We start from the raw sequence: 20,033 nt of genomic DNA on the forward strand, positions 1-20,033 counted from the left end.
CCTGTAGAGCGGCTGGGGCGGTTCTGACAGAATGCGCCAGGTTTAGCAGACAGTACGGGGATGTGGGACAGCTATCTTGAGAGGTTTGTGCTGCAGGACGGGCTGCGGACAGCTTGCTTACAGCCTGTGCTGGCCATCTTCTCTGCTTTCTGAACTTCTTTCTTGGTGTTTTTGGATGCTATTGGTGTTGGTCCCATGAGCAGCCTGAACTCAGCAGCAGGAGCTGGAAGAGGAGGGTTTGTTGTCGGTTTTGTTTTGTTTTTGAAATCTAAACACTTGGTTTCCATTCCGGGGCCATGTGAACAGATAGCTTGAGGTTCTCAGCAGCTCTGTTCCGCCAATGCTTTGAGGCTTTGGAGAGACTTACCTCGCTGGCCTGTGGTGGGAAGCCCCATAGGGGTAGGGTGTGAGACAGAAACCTGAGACAATCTGCAGGTGGGATCTTTAGGGAACAGGTACATGGCAGACTGTGAAGAAAACGCAAGCATTGCTACATCATATTTCCATGTCAGGGAAGAACTGCAATTCCAAACCCGAAACCCTAAAAATAATTTTCGGATTGTAGGCTTATTCCCTGAGTGACTGCTCTGTGCTGAGGTGACAGAGGTTTGGAGTAAAGATAAATATAAGCCTGGTTCTGCCCTGCGGAAATCCAGGGACGTGGCTCACTGTAACACAAGGAGAACTGTAATGAGGCCATAAGGAAGTACACACGCTCAGGGAGCAGATGAGAGGGGGAGACTAGTTCGTACCAGGAGAATCTGGTGTTAGCATACACGTTTATTTCCCACAGGCTAAATACTTCACCCCCTCTCTTCTTAACACTGGGAGCTTGCTTTTCTGCTCCACCAGCCAAGGGATATGCTTTTGAAAACCTATGAGAAAAAGCATTCAGGGCCTCGGCTCGCTGGCAGCTTCTTGAAAGAAGGATTTTGTCCTGCAGGATCCCTGTTCTGATATCAGAGGCAGCAAAGCTAAAACCCATTACGCTGACAGATCAATACCCTGTGGGACCCAGGATAAGTTCCCATTTTATAGATGAAGAAATTGAGGACCACTGTGGAAATCAGCCACAAAAATCACAGCTGGAACCAAGTGTCTTAACTCCTATTTCACTACCTTAAAGAATGCAGAACATGTTATCCAGACAAGCACATTAAGATGATATAAAAGACAAAGTTTAAAAAGTATGGAAATAAAATATGTTACATAATATCTATGTTGTATTATTCCACTTTCTCCATTTCAAGAGAAGAGGAGAACTCTCCCTCTTCAACTTGACTTTCAAAAACTGGCAAATGGGTCTAGAAAGGAAAGGTGCTCAGCAGAGAGACCGGGAAGGGAAATTCGGCCTGAGAGCAGAATTATAGAGTACTAAGACATGCAGATTGTGTGCCCAGTAGAAGCCTGGCACGTAGTAGATGCTCAATTAATGTTCGTTCCTGTCCGCCACCGAGGGACTAAGACCCCCCTGAAACTGGCATGGCCTCAGCACAGTCATGATGGAGTAATGGACAATTAGGGCGTAGTTCAGATATCTACAGATAACAACACATTTGATTTCAGATTGAGATTCTCACCAATGCTTTTAGCTTTATGATTTAATTTATTCACATAATTATGATTAAGCCCGAGTAGGGAAAATAAATTAAGGAGATACAAGGACTTATTTCCTTCAGCATTCTCTTACTGAAAATCAAATCTCTTAAGTAACTAGCTCCCTGTTCTTTACCCTCATCTCCACCTTGGCCACGTCTTTAAGACAGAGGATTGGAAACTTGGGGGAGGTGGTACAAGAAGGTAAATGATACTGAGTTTCTGCTGCTAACTAGGAACTGTGGTTAGCAAATGTATTAATTATCTTGTTCTGTTTTTACAACAGCCATATTCTTCTTATTATTCACATTTCATAGTTGAGGAATCTAAAGCTCAAAGAGGATTATGACTTATCCAAGGTCATTTAACTAAAATACAATGCAACTGAAGCTTCAGCTCAAAGCTTATGTTTTTTACATGACTGGATGCTAACTCTGACTAGGATCTGAGACACCCTGGTTCTGTAACTTAGCTGACAGTGTGGAGGGCATGGTCATAGCCCATGAAAGGAAAAGAAGATATCTTTGCTTCACCCCAAAACATCAATGATATCTAATATTTTTATTGTGCCTGTTGATTTTCAAAACACTTCAGGTGAATTCCCCATATTATGGATTAGATTATAGGACTCAAGAGTTTAATTCAATGCCACCGAGACAATAAAAGCAAAACTTGGACTCAAACCTAGAACTTCTGTCTTTAAACTCAATTCTAGTCTCAATAGTGCCTCTCCCATGTACTTGGCAACATGGACAAAGAAAAGACCGTGCTTGAGTTTAGGTGGTGGTGCCCTGTGCATTTGAAGAATTGATGGGTCTTTGGTATTCATCTATCCTGGGTACCGTTGAGGAGCCCAGCTTTCTAATTGCTTAGCAGAATCACTGGGCAGTACATGATTACTGGCTGGCTAAATCAATGTACACTTGGGTCTTGGAGTTGTGGAAAGCCTTGGACCGCAACATTTTGTTGGGTGCCCAGAGTGAGACAGACCCAGGAATAGAGGAACTTTCCACAAGACCCTTATCCTCTAAGTTTTTATGTAGGAAAATGATAGGGTTGCTGGCTATAAAAACTTATGGTTGCAGTAAGAAAATTGTCCTCTCTTCAGTGTTTGGCTATTGTGCATTCCTGCTATGGCATGGGAAGGAAAGAGTCAAGATATTTTGAAGAGTGACAACTCTTTTGCAGTATCCTGAGCCAGTATCTTTCTGTAAGAGAATGTCTATTTCTCCAACGTCACATGGTTAAAACTCCTCCTGGGGCAGATGGAATAGCAAGGAGAACTCTAAGGCTGTTACTAAGGGGCTCCCACAGACTCCAAACCATCATCTCTTTCATCAGCTGAACTGGGGTGACGAGCCTGCACAGGCCTGAGTGGTAGCTGGCCTCCCTTGGGCTGGTCCAGGGCAGGAGCAGCATTCTGCAGAGGTCCCTTTTCAGATTGAGAAACCCACATTCTGATTGCCTCTTCTGATGATTTTACAAAAATCATTGCATGAGAGATGCCTAGATAAACAGAAGTGTGCAATCAAAGCAAGCTCTGGTATGGGGCTGATTGTAGATTTTTAATAGCTATTACTCTGATAATCACACACCAGGAATAGCTTCCAGGCAGACCAAACCCATGCATAAGTGGGCCCACACCCATGCACACCAACACCTAATCCATCTATAAAAAAGGACCCTGACAGTCTCCCAACAGCCGAGTCGAATCTCCAGCCTTAACGCTTCTCAGGAACCTTCAGCTTTCCTTGCTGGGCACAGGCATCATGAGTTGTCAGATCACGTGCAAACCTCGAAGACGAGGAGTTGGAGGAGGATTCCAGAGCTTTAGCAGCGGTTCGGCCGTGGTCTCTGGTGCGAGCCGGAGATCAGGCACCAGCTTCTCCTGCTTGAGCCGCCATGGTGGAGGCGGAGGGGGCTTCGGTGGAGGCGGCTTTGGCAGTCGGAGTCTTGTTGGCCTTGGAGGGACAAAGAGCATCTCCATTAGTGTGGCTGGAGGAGGTGGAAGCGGATTTGGTGGCAGAGGAGGTGGCTTCGGAGGTGGCAGCGGCTTCGGAGGTGGCAGTGGCTTCGGAGGTGGCGGCGGCTTCGGAGGTGGCAGTGGCTTCGGAGGTGGCAGTGGCTTTGGAGGCGGTGGTTTTGGAGGCGGCGGCTTTGGTGGAGGCCGTTTTGGAGGTGGCGGTGGCTTTGGAGGTCCTGGTGGCTTTGGGCCTGGAGGACTCCCCGGTGGTGGCATCCATGAAGTCTCCGTCAACCAGAGCCTCCTGCAGCCTCTCAACGTGAAAGTTGACCCTGAGATCCAGAATGTGAAGTCTCAGGAGCGGGAGCAGATCAAAACTCTCAACAACAAATTTGCCACCTTCATCGACAAGGTGAGTCCTGAGAAGCTGGCTCCATCTGATGCTCCGGATGCCGGGGCTGATTGCAAAGCAAATGATGGAGATTTGTTTCTTCTAGGAGCCATCAGTGTAGTCATACAAGCCTGAATTATTAGCACTATCCCAATGGGAAAGGTGCTGGCTTCATGGGTTATAGCTTCTATAATGGCCTGCAGTTAGGAATTACTTTCCCTCTTGACTTTATTGTTTTTGCCTAAATAAATCATATTAATGGAAAATTCTGAAAATCCTGGAAAACATGATATAGACAAATAATGGACTGACTAGTTCGGGTCCTGTAACAGCTGGTTCTGGAAAGGATTGGTAAGATATCTTCTGAGATCATCCTTCCTTCCCTAGAAATTATTACTCTATTAAATTAAGGGAAGCTGAATCTGAAATATCTGCTGGAGGATGAATGAAGTTCCTGCCCTGAAGAGAAGCAGTCTTGGTTTTGTGATCCCTAAACTATTGGTGTCACTTTGGACTGCTATAGGGTTTTCGTCTATTTCAAGGTGGTTGAACCTGTCTCAGGAATTTACAAGTCTCTTAAAAACCAGACTGAGAAGCCCTGCCTTCCAGTGTTCTTGTTCATCACCCTTAGGTGCAGTGCCAGTGGATGCCTGCTTTTGGTTTTCCCCAGAATTTATAGGACCTTTGCCGGAACTCAACTTGGATGGGGGAGGGAACTGCCTTGGAGTCTTGGGAACAGCTGCAAACAAAATAGTGGGCGGTGAAGTAGGAAAAAGAGTTCTGTGCGTGGAAAGTGCTGGATATAACATTAGGAGTCTGTAGGACTTGCCCAGTGTGGAGGCAGGGAGCTCAGAAGCGCTGTTGGGTGTTATCCACCATCTAGCTGAGGAGGATAAAGCCACGTAGACGTCTCTATGTTCCAAAGTAGGGAAATCCAGAACTCATGTGCTCTTCTTCTGGTCACGGCAGGTGCGGTTCCTGGAGCAGCAGAACCAGGTGTTACAGACCAAATGGGAGCTGCTGCAGCAAATGGATGTCAACACCCAAACTACCAACCTGAATCCCATCTTTCAGGCGTATATTGGCCAACTGAAGAAATATGTGGATTCACTCTCTGCAGAAAGAACAGCACAAGATTCAGAGCTGAACAGCATGCAAGACCTTGTTGAGGAATATAAGAAAAAGTAGGTGGCAGAGTAAATGCTAAGTGGAAGACAAATAGTATTCTGAGCCATCTGATCGTTTCCCCAGCGAGACACTCATCTCTCAATTGCATTTGTGGTGATAAAGGGGAGAGGATCTTTGTTGATTGTTTGTGAGGAAGACATTTAGAGCTTTAGAGATCAGGATATTTCATATTTGAGTGTTAATTTATAGAAAACTGTTCTCGTTTGGGATGTCATAGTTTCAATTTAGACAGTTAAAGAATGTTTACTATTCTAAGAGAATGGGGGTATTTCTGGTGACCCCACTAGAAAAAGGAAAATTAAAAAAAGGAAACAAAGTAGAACTAATTTAACAGTTATGTCCTTTGGGTCCCAACAGGTATGAGGATGAAATCAACAAGCGCACAGCTGCTGAGAATGATTTTGTGACACTTAAAAAGGTGAGTAAGAGAATGTCATGGCTGGCAGGGATGAGGGAGCTTCAGATGCTTGTTGTGTCCAAACAAACAGGCTGGAGAATAACTCTGAGTGAAAAGAGCAGTGGTCAGGGAAAGCGGTGAGGGTTGTCTGTGGCTGGTTCTCTTAGACCCAAGTGTTTCTGTAGTTCAAGCTTCTGGAGACAATTTTCAAAGATGTTGTGCAATTTGATAGAACCTTCCTTTCCCATTAATAACCTACTTACAACCTGTATTGGATCATAAAAAATGCAGACACAGAGAATGCTTAATTCTTCAAAAGGTCTAGGCAAGGAATGAGACTTCCCTTAGAATGTCTACTGACAGAGGCTGTTGGTTGTGCTGATGAAGGTTTGAGCTTGAGGGCAAAAGTGTGGGTTCCCAGACTGGTTCCTGCAGAGGTTTTGGTATAAAATCCAGAGAAATTCAGGAGAGGTGGGATAGACAGACAAGACGAGAGGGTTGAGGACTGTTAAAAGCCACAGAGGGCATTAGGTCCCACAGTGGGAACACACAGTGTCTCCAGCAGGAGGGGGAGAATGGTTGACAAAGCTTGGACTCCATGCCCACTGAGGTCCCATGGGGGCTCATCTGGAGGTGCCTGGGATATTGGAGAGCAGCTAACAGGGACTGTGGAGTGGAGTCACAGGGAGAGGGTGGGGCCCACACACAGAAAGCTGCAAGGGGGCTGGGGGGCATGAGTTTCACCCAAGGCCCCTGACCTTTCTTGTAGGACGTGGACAACACCTACATGACCAAGGTGGAGTTGCAGTCCAAGGTGGACGTGCTGAGCCAGGAGCTTGAGTTCATGAAGATCCTCTTTGATGCGGTAAGGAGGCTGCTGCTGGATAGAACCTTGCTTCCTACCCTTCCCCCCAAACGAAAGTCCTTCCCAATTGGTGCAAAGCTGTGTTGAGTGGGGTTTATGGATGGGCTGACTTCAACTTGCCATCATTCCAGGCCACTGGAGGGCTTCTATGGCATAGGTCTTGGAGGAGAGAAACTTTCTTCTCTGACGTCACAGGAAGTGAGGCTCATGAAACACTCGGACAATTTCCCCTCACTCCACTCCCCGAATGTCCAGCTCCCCTTAGGAAGAGACCTGTCTCGTTCCCATCCCTATGTCCAGTATACTTTGGAGGCCAAATGTAACATACCTCTCCGCTCCCTGACCAAGTGCACACACATGACTTCTGAAATAGGAAGTAAATTTGAGGCATTTTCCGTCAACTGGCTTCTTTGTCGGGCCACTTAGCAAAATTGCATAAATGGTGAAGGCTGTTAACTTGGAGGCTCAGAAATACAGACCTCCCTCCTATAATTCCCAGGATAATGCTGGCACGGGCCTAGGAGTGGTGGTTACACCACTTTAAATCCCCCACAGTGCAGGCTGAGTCTGAGAGGCTGTGTTTCCTGAACACCAGGAAGCAGGTGCCTCCTTCATGGGCAGGGAAGCCATGGCTGGACTTCTCGTGTGTTGTAGGAGCTGTCCCAGACGCATCAGACTATCACCGACACCAACGTGGTCCTGTCTATGGACAACAACCGCAACCTGGACCTCGACAGCATCATTGCCGAGGTGCAGAGCCAGTACGAGGAGATCGCCCACAAGAGCAAGGCCGAGGCCGAGGCCCTGTACCAGAGCAAGGCAAGTACTAGGAGTTCAGGGAGAACCACGGCTTCTTCTAGCCAGCCACCCAGTGTACAGTAAGAGTGTTGCTGTTTATATTTAATGGAAGTTAGGCATCATTCCTCAGAAACAGTGTCCGTAGTACCCCAAATGTCCTCCGTCGAGAATGACACCGAGTCCTTCTGGGGATGTGAGATGGTCCCGAACCTCCCATGAATGCAGCCGTGACATGAAGCTGGGTTGACCCTCCCTGGGCCAGTATCAAATTTTCCTTGACTCAAGCTTCCTCCCAACTGCAACTGTCCTCTTCCCATATAGTACGAGGAACTCCAGATCACTGCTGGGAAACACGGAGACAGTTTGAAAGAGCTCAAGATGGAGATCAACGAGCTGAACCGCATGATCCAGAGACTGAAAGGGGAGATTGAGCACGTGAAAAAGCAGGTGGGTGTGGCCTTGAGGACTGGTGAGCTCCACTGGTGGAGCGGGGGCTGGGATGGGGTGGGAGGTTGTGTGTGTGTGTGTGTGTGTGTGTGTGTGTGTGTGTGTGTGAGCGAGCGAGCGAGAGAGAGAGAAGAAATTAAGAAGTTCTAACCTAGCATATGTTAATCCCAAATGTTTTGGGCTTAACATAATTTAAGGTTTATAACAATTTTTAAAGTGGCCTAAGAGACATCCTAAAGCAAGGAATAGTGCAGGGAAAGAACTGTTTTCACTTTTGATTGCTTACACCAGTGGAAGGGAACAATAACAAATAAAGCAAGAGGTCGTTGAATTTGCCGTGGATTGCAGCTGTAGCTTCCCACTTGTGTTTAGCACAGCCCTGAGCATAGCTGGCTGTGTGATGGAGAGGTAACGAGTATTGCAGGGAGGTGGCCTGGGGTTGGACATTAGCTTTGGAAGAGATGAGGTGGGGCAGAGAATCTGTTCCACAAGCAACAGAATTCTGTGAAGCACGCCACATCAGATGTTTCCATTGCTAACTATAAAATGGGATAATACTCTGGCCCTGTATTGTGAGGATCAAAGGTCTGTGGGGAAAGCATAAGGGGTCCAGTGAAAGGAGACTTGGGAAGACATTGCCCCAGAGACAGCAGCAAGTCTTAGCAGTTGTTTATGACTTGCATTAACTCCAGGGGGTCCCAACACTTTCAGAGCCAGTGATTCTGGCTTCCCAAACCCTAAGCACTGCTGTTCCCTCTCCCCTCTGCCAGGTAGACTCCACTCTCTGTCCAAACAGAAACCTTGTCTCCTTCTCTCCTAGTGTAAGAATGTGCAAGACAACATTGCGGATGCTGAACAGAGGGGAGAGAATGCTATCAAAGACGCCAAGAACAAGCTCACGGACCTGGAGGACGCCCTGCAGCAGGCCCGGGAGGAGCTGGCCCGGCTGCTGCGTGACTACCAGGAGCTCATGAACACCAAGCTGGCCCTGGATGTTGAAATTGCCACCTACCGCAAGCTGCTGGAGGGCGAGGAGTACAGGTGAGGGGCACTGGGAGGGCAGAAGGGACCCTGGTCCACTTTCCCTTCTCTTTTAGAATCAGGGCTTGAGGCAAAGGCAGGGAAAACAGGGGTGGGGCAGAGCCTTCTGAGGGCTGAGAACTGATGTCATTGTGTTCCCCAAGCAGAGATTTAGGGCACAAAACATTATTGTACAGTGGTAGATTTATCAACATGGAATGACTCACAAGGTAGAGTAAATTGGATTACATTAGTTTAAATGAAATTTAGCAATAAGTGAATCTTAGCCTTTTTTGAAAGAGAAAAGGGGTTCTGTGAAAACAGCTTTGTCCTAGCCACTGTGAAACCTTGATCTCTGGGCCTGTTGGGTGTGCAGTCTCTTCTCTCTCCACCTTGTGACCTAGAAAGGGGAAATGGTATGTTGGAACGTGCGGACTGGCTGAGGCATGCTCACCAAGAGCAGCCGCCAGACCTAATTCTTTGCAGGTTTCTGGAGGGACAGACAGAACCATTTGCTAACCCCCTAAAAGGGAACATTTCTCTCCTCCGTGGTCTAGAAAACTGTCAGTGCTGTTAGCACCGCTGGAGATTTAATATGGCTGAAGCAACTGGAGGCGGAAAGCTACCCTGGGCCACCAGAAAGCCAGTATGAGAGAGAGGGAGCCTCTTGGCTCAGGCTGTCACACAGTACCTGTGTGCGAGGCCAGGCCTCCTACCTCCAGCTTGCACGAGGCAGTGGGAACGATTTCAGATGAAGCAGAGGAGGGTGGGGCAGGGAGGCTGTAGAGAGTTGCAGTTCTTTCTGACGTGAATGTTCACGCATGGCAGCCTGATTTCAAAATTCCTGGCATGGCTGGTCTTCTGAATATCAGACTCCCTAAGATGGACTTAAATACAAACATGGGGTGCAAAGTCGGTTGCTTTTTTATCATTTTCATCAGCGCAAAAATCTGAGATGGATTGAGATGCCGGGCTGTATGGAAATGTGGGGCCAGCTCCAGCTCTGTGATTGGGCAGCATAGAAGAGAGGGGGCTTTGTCAGGCTCTGGTGGCCAATGTTCGAAGCTAACCTGCCCATTTGTACGTGGCAGTTGTAAAACATGTGCGCTGAACCAAATGCTCTGCCATGCATTATTTTCTCTCTCTCCCTGACAGGATGTCTGGAGACCTCAGCAACAATGTGACTGTGTGTAAGTGGGGCACGTGGTCCTGTCCTATGTGTGGTGTGTTGGGTGGAGGCGGGCGGAGAAAGGCAGAACTTCTCTGGTAACACCGTCTCTCTCTGCAGCTGTGACAAGCAGCACCATTTCTTCAAGCGTGGCATCCAGGTCTGGCATAGGAGGCCATGGAGGTTCTGGCGGTAGAGGATCTGGTTCCGGAGGAGGAGGATTCAGCTCTGGAAGCGGCAGTTACGGCTCTGGAGGCAGAGGGTCAAGCTCCAGAAGTGGTGGTGGAGGCGGCTATGGCTCTGGAGGAGGCTCTAGAGGAGGCTCTGGAGGAGGATATGGCTCTGGAGGAGGCTCTAGAGGAGGTTCTGGAGGAGGATATGGCTCTGGAGGAGGCTCTAGAGGAGGCTCTGGAGGAGGATATGGCTCTGGAGGGGGCTCTAGAGGAGGCTCTGGAGGGGGCTATAGCTCTGGCGGTGGCTCTAAAGGGGGTGGTTCTAGGTCCGACAGGGCAGGTGAAATTTACCTTTCCAACACACACTCTTTTAGATAAAGATGGAGTCCCGCCCTTGACTCTCCCACTCCAGAATGTAGAAGCTTGTCTCTGTACATCTAATTGACAGCAGATCAAAACTTGTCATCCACCTCTGACAGCATTTTTGGGGAAAGGGATGCCCACATAGTTTTTGAAGTATCTCCTCTCCAAGCAAATTAGTTGGAGCCAGTGACACTGTCTGTTCCCTGGGGAAGAATCTGCATTGTCTAGGTCTGTGCTTCTGTTCCCAGCCCCTCCTTGCATTGCCCCGTTGGTGGTCCCTTTCCCCCTCTGACAGGTATTCTGTTGAGGACCCCATTTCAAAGCCTGCGCCTTTCCCCTGGCAGTGGCCCAGGGAAAGGTGTTTCTGTGTATATAGTCTTGCTGGTTCTGCCTCTAAAGTGCTGTGGTCTTGGTGTCTGCACAATAAACTTCATTTGCAATTCATAGCATGTGATGTGTGTTTAATGTCAAGCCTTGGCAGAAATGGGTAGCCAGGAGCTATTACTCATTGCTTTTTAACTTAAGACACCAGAAAATGAAGAGATTTGGAAAGGATGAAAGAGAAGCTTCCTGGAGGAGGCGTGCGTTGCCGTGAGGCAGTGTGGGCTGGGAGAAGCCAAGAGACGTTTTTCTCCTGGAAGTCTTTAAGAACCGTGATGAAGAGGGGCTTGCCCTGGAGTCAGGGGATGAGTGTGAGATTCTCAGAAAGTATTTGCCAGACCTGGGGACTGTGATATTGCCAGGACATCAACAGGGGTATTTGTGGTAAATTTGCTTTCTCAAAAAAGCCACTCTTCTTAACAAGCATTTCCCCATAGACTGTCCCCCACTCTCACCCTTTCTGACAAATGCTCTGATCTGAGGCTCCTTCTCTTCTGGGCAAACCAACTGAGCCCCCTGAGCTGCCCGGCAGGCTGTCTGTAGCTCTCAGCTTCCAGAGCAGAATACACTCAGCAGCTAATGGTCCCTGTTCTCTCCTCTCATGCAGCAGCCCTCTGGGAGCCCCTACCCCTGGATTGTCCCAATCAGGGCAGCCTTCTCCTGTGAGTGTGAAGTCAATTTAAGCCTCTTTCCCAAAATGGCCTGATCACCTGTCCAGGGCTTCCTGGAAGCTCAGGAACGGCTCAGTAGGCAGGATGGGCTTTTGGGGTTGATATTGGACTGGCCAGAATTGCACAAATGGGGGTTGGTAGCTTAGGTTGGGTCAGGTCAAGCTTCATGTATGTGATATTCAGACACAACAGATGTGGCTTAAAACAACTCAGAAAAAAGAATACTGAGGGATTCGACTCTAGCTTCAAAACCTTGGTGAGGTCTTCGGTGAGCCTGAGAGGCTCTTGTTTCTAGAGGTTGTAGAGATGGCTTTGAGAAATGCAGGGGAGGAGGCGTTAATAGAGAATAGGTGGTTTCACCTGTCCCCAGACCAGCAGGCCCCAGGTTTGAGGGTGCTGGACAGGAAGAATTCTGAAGGCTGCTGGCGGCAAGGTGACAATACATGAGGCTGACAATTCTAGGGTGATGTGGCACTCAGAGAAGGGCCCGTAACCCTGTCCAGGACGTGGCAGGTGGAGAGGTCAGTGGAGGTGAGGGTGTAGGCTGGGAAGAAGTACAAGAGGCCTGGCTGTTTTAGGGTGTATGTACCATGCAAACATGAACATGACCTTAAACAGGATCTAATGTCCCAGACATTTTGGGCTAGAGGGGGCTTTAGCAGTCAGTGAATGTGAACCTCCATTTTAGGTCAGGAAACTGAGGCCCAGTGCGGGCATAGAACCCAGGTCTTCACCCCCAATTCATGCACTGTTCAAAGTCTTCAGGAATAATGACTTGTTTTATAACTTTCTGAGGGGAAAGGAGGAGGCAGGTAAAGTGGCAGCTTTTATTTCCAACTACCTTAGTTCTTGAGACTATCAGTGGTCTCCTATGGCTATAGCTCCTCACTCCTAGCCCACCTGGGGCACAGCCTTTCTTTTCAGATCTACTCAGACACATGTTACTTTCATGTTGGATGCCAAGCAAAATTAATCTTGTAAATTAACTCGAGGATACAGGCCCGAGGCCTGAAACAAACCTGGCGGTGAGCAGGTAATGGAGTGAGGGGCCAGGTCAGGGGAGAGATTCTCCTCTCCCTCTTAGGAGTCCCAGGAGAGACTAGCCCTGAATCTGGATCACACCCGTCCCACTAAATCTGGTGATAGACTTGTCAGGTCCTGGGCTTTAAAAGGAGATGGGCACAGCAGAAGGGTTTTTACGAGCTTTATTTCCATAGGGAACTGGGCTAAATATTTATATCTGATGATGCTGCAGAACATTTGGGACACCCTCCCTTCCGTGGTTCACTCCCTTTATTTGCCTGTGCGTCCTGGTATGAATTCAAATGAGTCTCTTTCCACCCTTTAGCAAACTCTTTCTTCTTTGTCAACCGAAATGAGAATCCTTAGACAGCTCACCTCCTCCTGGAAGTCCCCTTGAATGGAACGCTCATGCTTCTTTTCTTTGCTGTGAAGTGGGGAAGGCCCATTTTATTTTCGTTCAGTGGCTGTCTGACAATAACTGTGGGCAAAGTACTGCATTTGACTATTTTGTGAATACTGACACTCACAAGATGCTGCATCCTGCAGGGAGCTTGTAGTCCAGTTAGGAGGATGGAAGAGAAATTTACAAATAGCTGTTAACACAAGGCATCCTGTAATGATGAGCTACTCTGGGAGTAGAAGTGGTGCATCAAAATCAGCTGGGAACCTCATTCAAAATACACATTCCTGGTTCCAACAGACCTCCTCCCCTGAGTTTCCACTACAGAAGATTGGATTGGAGCCTGGAAATATGCATTTTTAAACAAACATCTAGGTGACTCTGAGGCTGGTGATGATGCAAGGGCCACACTTTGAGAAGCACTAAGGAAAGATAAGGGAGCAGATTCTGTGTGGTTCAGTTCTTGACACCTTAAAATTTGGTAGGCACTCAATAAAAACTTGGTGATTGGATAAAAGAATGTGTAAACTTGGGCAAGTTATTTAGCAACTCTGAACCTTGATTTACCATTTTTAAAGAAGTAACCATAATACTTCCTTTAGAGGGTTTCTGGGAATGTTCTATACAATAATAAATGTTTATTATATGGGACCTGTGCCATCATAAGCATGCAGTACTGTAAGCGTCTTCTCCTTCTTTTTCTTCTTCTCTTTCTCCTCCTCCTCCTCCTCCTCCTCCTCCCCCTCCTCCTCCTCCTTTTTTACCATTACTAGAGTTAAAGACAGTTCTGTGGGACTGGGGAAGGCTTCATGGATGAGATGATTTTATATTCAGGCAATGAGGGATATGTGGGGTTAATTAAGAAATAATAATAATTTATATAAAGTTTTCCAGAAGATAGAAGAGGAAGGGACCCTTTTCATCTTGTTTTATGAGGCCAGCATTATCCTGATACCAAAATCAGACAAAGACATTATAAGAAAAGAAACCAAAGGCCAAATATAATACCCTGGTTAAGTAGCAAGGAGAGGTGTTATTCTCACCCTATTTTACAGACGACAAAACTGAGGCTGAAAAGCCCACAGACACAAAACTAGGGAGTAGTGGAGCTGGAATAAAAAGTCAAGGCTATGATCTTACATCTCTCACTATTTCTACTACACCCCACTCTGTTTCCCCCCTTTGCCTGGCTCTCCCCCAGTGATGGTATTAGGGTGTTCATACAATGGGTGGGGCCTGCTACTGAGGCCTGGCTGAGTAGGGAGGGTACAGGATGACCAGTGGGGGAGACATCCCAGCTTCTTGGCCTGGGTCCAGAGAGGGAGACCAACTGAGAGAGTGGCTGAGCCCTGCCAGTGCAGATGTATATGTGCAGGTGTACAAAGTGACTTCTGCCAGTCTGTACATTCAGGGGAAAGAGGAGAATTAAGGATCTGAGATGGGACTGCTAGTCAGCGTGGTAACCTGTATTTTCCTGTCCTAGGTGAAAAGTAGTGAGAGGAGCTGGAGTCCAGAAGGTTCCCTTAGGCAGCTGCCCTCATAGTTATGGAGTGACCACAAGAAGGGATCAGGGTCCTTGGACTGCCTGAGTGTTTTCTAAAGGAAGGGCTGCCTTATTACCCTGCAGGGGAGTTGGCAGCCTTACAGGACTTGATGGCTTCTATTATAAATGCAATAACTGCTCATTATTTTAAACTTGGAAATTGGAAAAATGGAAAGATGGAAAATTTAAAAATCAACCATACACGAAACAACTGCCATTAACACTTTGACACACACACACACACACACACACACACACACACGAGGTTGGACAATTTAGTTTGCGACCTTGTCCCAGGAAAATATTCATTGCTGAATATCATTATGGTCACCTCTGAAGTACTCCCCTTGGGAAGCTACGCACCGACGCCAGCACCTAGTCCACCTTTCAAAGCAATTTTGGAACTCTTTCTGGAATGGCCATCAGAGTTGTCATCGTATTACCCTTGATGTTCTGAATGTCATAAAAATGTCTTCATTTCAATATTTCCTTTATCTTCGAGTAAGGAAAGAAGTCATTGGGGGCCAGATCAGGTGAGTAGGGAGGATGTTCCAATACAGTTATTTGTTTACTGGCTAAAAACTCCCTCACAGAGAGTGCTGTGTGAGCTGGTGCATTGCCGTAATGCAAGAGCCATGAATTGTTGGTGAAAAGTTCAGGTGTCTAACTTTTTCACACAGCCATTTCAGCACTTCCAAATAATAATTTGGTTGACTGTTTGTCCAGTTGGTATAAATTCATAATGAATAATCTCTCTGAGATAAAAAAAGCGGTTATACCAGGGGTACCAAAAAATATATATACACATTTTAAGAGATGTTAACACTTTGGTCAGCATTGCTCAAGCAGTAGTTCACTGTAACCAGAAGTGTCTGGATGCTGATGGTAACCACTTTGAGCACCTCTTATAATTACAGAAGTCAAACGTGACTTGTATTCATCTTTTGTTGTTGGTATATATCAATACAGTTTTTTCCTTTCTTAAAATGTGTGCATGTGTGTGTGTGTGTGTGTGTGTGTATTTTGAACATATTTTTCTAAAATATTTAGCTTTAGTCAGTTTTTAAAAAGGATATAGCTATGCTCATACTATATCTCCAGTCTAAATGCAAGCCTTCTTTTCTATGCCTTGGATTTAGTGGTCATACAGATTATTCAGTTTTGATTTCTCCTTTTATCACTTAACATTGAGGGTAAGGGGGGTGGGGGGGGAGGTGAGGGTAAGGGGGATCGAATATATGGTGATGAAAGAACTGACTCTGGGTGATGAACATACAATGGGATTTATAGATGATTTAATACAGAATTGTACACCTGAAATCTATGTAATTTTACTAACAATTGTCACCCCAATAAATTTAATTTAAAAAAAAAAAAATTTAATGTTTGCGTAAACAAACCCTGTAACCATAATTTTTATTATCTATTTAACATTCCATCGATGGACATAGTTTATTTAACTAGTCTCTATTTTTTTTGGACTTTTTTTTGGGGAAAAATATTTTTTTGGTAGGGAGGCAGAAACAATCCCCACCAACTATCAAGAACTTAATTGAGTGGGTCTCTCTGAATCACTATTCTTTCTAGATATTAGTTTCTAATTCATCAGCGTCACTGTTTTAAAGCTTCTAGGAGACGTATCTTGAGTTTCAATAACACTCTAGTCGAAACTAGAAATGTTGAAATATGAACCGTCTCAGAAAACACCCTATATAGGAGCTTTTGGGTATAATTGCACATACCTCATATTGCCGAGGTCAGCAGATAGTTGACAGATAAATAATGATAAGCAAACCCTGCTAACTAAGCAACAATTCCTTGACATGCTGTTCCCAAGTAGATGGTATTATTTATTTTCTAATCATTTTTAGCTTCAGGGGAGCCAAACCCAGTAACCTATCCTTGGCCCGCTGACAACTCTGGGAAATACATAAAGAGAGCCCTCCGTGCTCTAGCAGGGACACATTGAGACACCTCTTTCCCCCTCACAGTGTCACTCACTCCCCTTAGTCACTGTGAGCAGGCCAGTCTATGCCTTGAGGTGCCAGAGTGGAAGCTTCAGCAATGGGTCAGTCACCCTGTCAGGAGGGTGCCGGAGATGGACAGGAAGCTTGCTGTCGGTCCTCAAGAGCAGTGGCGGCTGCCAAGGCTATGCCGGGCGAGGAGGTTACAGTAGCTGGAGTCTCATTAGCCTTGGGGGAGCAGGAGTATCTCCACCATTGTAGCTGGAGGCCTGGCCCATGGCGGCAGTCTGGGGAACAATGGGGGTAGACATTTTGGGGTATGCAACCTAGGCGTGGTGGGCTTTGGCCTTGGCAGTGGTTTTGGGGGGCTGGGGTGGATAGGTCCAGCAGTCTGCCCTGAGGGCATCCAGGAAGTTGTAATCAACCCAAGTTTGTCTGAGCCTCTGGATGTGAAGTTTGGCCCTGAGGTCCAGGAGGTGAAACAACAGGAGAGGGAGCAGATTAAGAAACTCAACAATACTTTTGCCTCCTTCATTGACAAGGTGAGTGCTGATGCCTGGAGGCCAGACAACCAGACCTGAATAACTCCAGGGACCTGCAGACAAGGCCTTTCTGCCATGATCGAAATGTGGCTAGTGGTTACCATATTGGATAGTGCAGGTCAACTTGTTCAGTCCCTGTGCATTAAAGTTGGTCCTGGTGGAAGGTGCCCATTTTGTTTTCCATGTTCTCCAAACCTCCCTAGGAGACTGGATCTGAACCTCAGCAACTTGTCACTGCCATGTCAAATATAGGGCCTCGCAGCCAGCCCTGAAGGAAAGGTGATCCCTCCTGCATGAATAGTAAATCAAAACGAGCTAAGAAGTCCGGTCTTAAAGAAGTCAAAACGGTCCGTGGGTGTCTTGTAAGTGGACACATTAAGACATTCGCAAATGGTTTTTCCCCCATAAGTTGCCATGTGATTCTGAGTCTAGAAGCTTCTCTCCGAGCAAACTGGCATTTCTGCTGTCCAAGCCAGTGGATGGAGACCACCAGAATCAGATGGTGCCCTGCTAATGGGTTCTGGAAAAGGAGAGTGGGGCCAGTGCAAATGATTTGACCAGATGACTTTTAAATTCTGTTGGTCAGGCTGGGAATGGTGAACTATGTCCATAGCCTTGAGAAATCCTGACTTTCAGCTCTCATCTAGTCTTTACACCAAAAGGAGGCCAGATCTTATACTGGGCAAGTCAACAATCTGTTCTTGAACCAGCCTTGGATTGGGGTTTACTCTGAATAGCCCTGGGGAAAATGGTGGTCAGGACGGCTGCATCTTGAGTTTGCACCAATGGGACACTCAGGATTGTCTTGGAGAAATGCTCTAATTCTACTTAGGGTGCTCTTCCTTAGGGAAGAGCAGCTATGGATTCACACTATTGTGTGGACTTGGAGCTGGACTAATATAAGGAGAAGCCAGTAAGAAGTACAGAATTAATGAATGTGCCCAGAGCTCTGGGTCTGGGGCAGTTTTACCACTATAGATGGTGCATTGAGGAACTATGATCTTTCATGATGACTATAGTTGATAACACTGTACTGTATAATTGAAATTTGTACAATTTATAGATTTATTTATAATTTATAAATTTAAAAATAAATTTGCACAGTGAAACAAGGGCAACTATGTGAGGTGACGGATGTGTTAATTAACTTGATAGTGGGGATTATTTCACAATATTGTGCACTTTAAATATGTTATAATTTTATTTGTCCATTATACCTCAATAAAACTGAAGAAAGAAGAGGTGGGAAATTGTACGAGGTTCTTGCTTGATGAAAGCTCTGGCTTGGGGAAATAAAACTGCAGGTTCGTTTTTATTTGTTCTTTCTTTGTGGGCCTCGGTGGGCTGCTGGGCTGTTTGATGGGGTTTAGGTAGGTGGGTGGGGTGGGGATGAGTAGCGGGGAGATTTCCTGTACAGACAAATGTCTCTTGATCTTTACCAGCAAGGTCCTCAACAAATTTAAATTTAAATTATTAGTTAATCCTTCTCTTTTGCTCCTCATTACCACTGCTGCTTGCAATGCCGTGAAAACAGTGAGAAGTGTGAGGAAAGGGAATATTTTGTTCACATCAAATCGTCGTGGCTATTTGTAAACGAACATTCCTGAGAGTGAGTTACTTTGCTCGCTCACTGATGAGTCTCTCCCTGATGTCTGCTCTTCCCTAATGATCTAGGCCAATGCTTCTCAAACTTTGACGGGAATCAGAATCAGCTCTGGAATGAATTTGGTCAACACACAAAGGCCTCGACCCTGTGCTACATTAAGAAACCTGGACCTCTGTGCTCTTTGTGATCTTTCAAATGATTGATTCTAATAACCTCTCGAGTTTGAGCACCACTGCTCTAAGAAATTGGCCATTTACACGTACCTGAAATTTCTCCAAATCATAGGGCTAACCAAACTTACTTATAGTACGTCGGCAATTAATGCCAAACTGGAATCTCTTGTCCCTCTTGCCAGGTGAGCAAGAACTCCTCAAGCCCACTACAGCTGTCCCCTGGGGCTGAGTCCTTGGAATTCCTGTTTGCAGGTGCGGTTCCTAGAGCAGCAGAACCAGGTGCTAAAAACCAAGTGGGAGCTGCTGCAGCAGCTGGATGTCAGCACCTACACCAGCAGCCTGGAGGCCATCTTGGAGGGCTGCATCGTTCACCTCAGGAGGCAGGTGGACAAGGTCATGGCAGAGATGACCAGGCAGTAAGCAGAGGTGACATATACCCAGGGTTCCGTAGAGGAATGCAGGAAGAAGTGAGCAGGTGAAGGTGGGATAGTGGTGTTTGGCCAAAATATCTGTGGCTGCCAGTCTAGGTCTGAAAGAAGTGCTATGGCATAGAACTGGCCTCCCTTTCTAGGAATGCGTGTTTGTTTTCTTCTTGTGAATCTGTTTGTAGATGTCTGTTCAGGGGTGGGGGAGAGTAGAGAAATAAGAGTCTTTTTAGCTACTGACTCTTACCAGATACGAAGCAGAAATCAACAACAGGACAGATGCCGAGAACCACCGCAGCCCTGGAAAAGGCTAGAGGCAGCTGGCTTTTGCCCCCACGGCTCAGTTCTGGCCCTCTTCACCCTCCTCTGTGCTTTGGACTCAGTTTCCTCTGCTGCTAATCACTCCCACCCCAGTTAACCTCTGATAGACCTGTGCTGACTGCAAGACTGCAAAAGAAGTGATAAGAATGAAGGCAACTGATTTCTGGCTCAGAAGTCCTGTTTTTAACTTAAGGATATCACCACTAGGTTACAAGTGCACTTGGCATTGCACCCATTCTGTTAGTTTTTAGATGCTTTTAGAGTAGCCCGAGTGATGCCGTTTTCCCTCTGGCATCCTGACAGTGCAGGTAAAGCTCTTCCAGCCCACGGGGGCCGCTGCCTCCTTTCTTTCAGGATGTTCACAGTACCTGAGGTCAAGGTGGACCTCAGGGTCAAAGTACATGCCCTGCAGCGGGAGAGTGAATTCCTCCAGGTCTTCTATGTGGCTGTAAGTTTGGGGTCTAAGCTCCCTGGGAGCCTCTGGGATGCTTGGAAAACAGAGAAAGAGAGAGAAGGTTCCTTGGACTGCCCCCGAGCTTCCGCATGGTTGGCGGCAAGGTGGCCCTGGGGACCCTAAAAGGTGGTTGCTGAGCATTTCCTGAGGACGGATCCCTG

General features: G+C 46.7%; 2 protein-coding genes across 2 annotated transcripts; both read left to right on the forward strand.

Moving 5' to 3' along the window:
* Nucleotides 1-3,022: 3,022 nt before the first annotated feature.
* KRT2 (keratin 2) lies at nucleotides 3,023-10,785 on the forward strand. The gene is made up of 9 exons (XM_019724377.2): nucleotides 3,023-3,971; nucleotides 4,920-5,134; nucleotides 5,496-5,556; nucleotides 6,305-6,400; nucleotides 7,055-7,219; nucleotides 7,520-7,645; nucleotides 8,466-8,686; nucleotides 9,821-9,855; nucleotides 9,954-10,785. Exons 1-9 carry the CDS (start codon nucleotides 3,366-3,368, stop codon nucleotides 10,382-10,384), a joined length of 1,956 nt encoding a protein of 651 aa, XP_019579936.2. The 5' UTR covers nucleotides 3,023-3,365; the 3' UTR covers nucleotides 10,385-10,785.
* A 2,727-nt stretch (nucleotides 10,786-13,512) lies between these two features.
* LOC109443665 (keratin, type II cytoskeletal 2 epidermal) lies at nucleotides 13,513-19,411 on the forward strand. The gene is given in 5 exon segments (XM_074324891.1): nucleotides 13,513-13,522; nucleotides 16,398-16,586; nucleotides 16,589-16,893; nucleotides 18,925-19,139; nucleotides 19,348-19,411. Coding segments are annotated over 5 exon segments (783 nt in total).
* The last annotated feature ends 622 nt before the right edge of the window (nucleotides 19,412-20,033 follow it).

The sequence above is a fragment of the Rhinolophus sinicus genome, linkage group LG02 (genome assembly GCF_036562045.2).
Source record: "Rhinolophus sinicus isolate RSC01 linkage group LG02, ASM3656204v1, whole genome shotgun sequence".
Lineage (NCBI taxonomy): Eukaryota > Metazoa > Chordata > Mammalia > Chiroptera > Rhinolophidae > Rhinolophus > Rhinolophus sinicus.

Excerpts from the sequence above, each read along its gene's own strand:
- KRT2 (XM_019724377.2), top strand. The coding sequence starts at position 3,366 with ATGAGTTGTCAGATCACGTGCAAACCTCGAAGACGAGGAGTTGGAGGA. Across the intron at positions 3,972-4,919 it reads TTGCCACCTTCATCGACAAG|GTGCGGTTCCTGGAGCAGCA; the intron begins GTGAGTCCTGAG and ends TGGTCACGGCAG. Across the intron at positions 8,687-9,820 it reads CTGGAGGGCGAGGAGTACAG|GATGTCTGGAGACCTCAGCA; the intron begins GTGAGGGGCACT and ends TCTCCCTGACAG.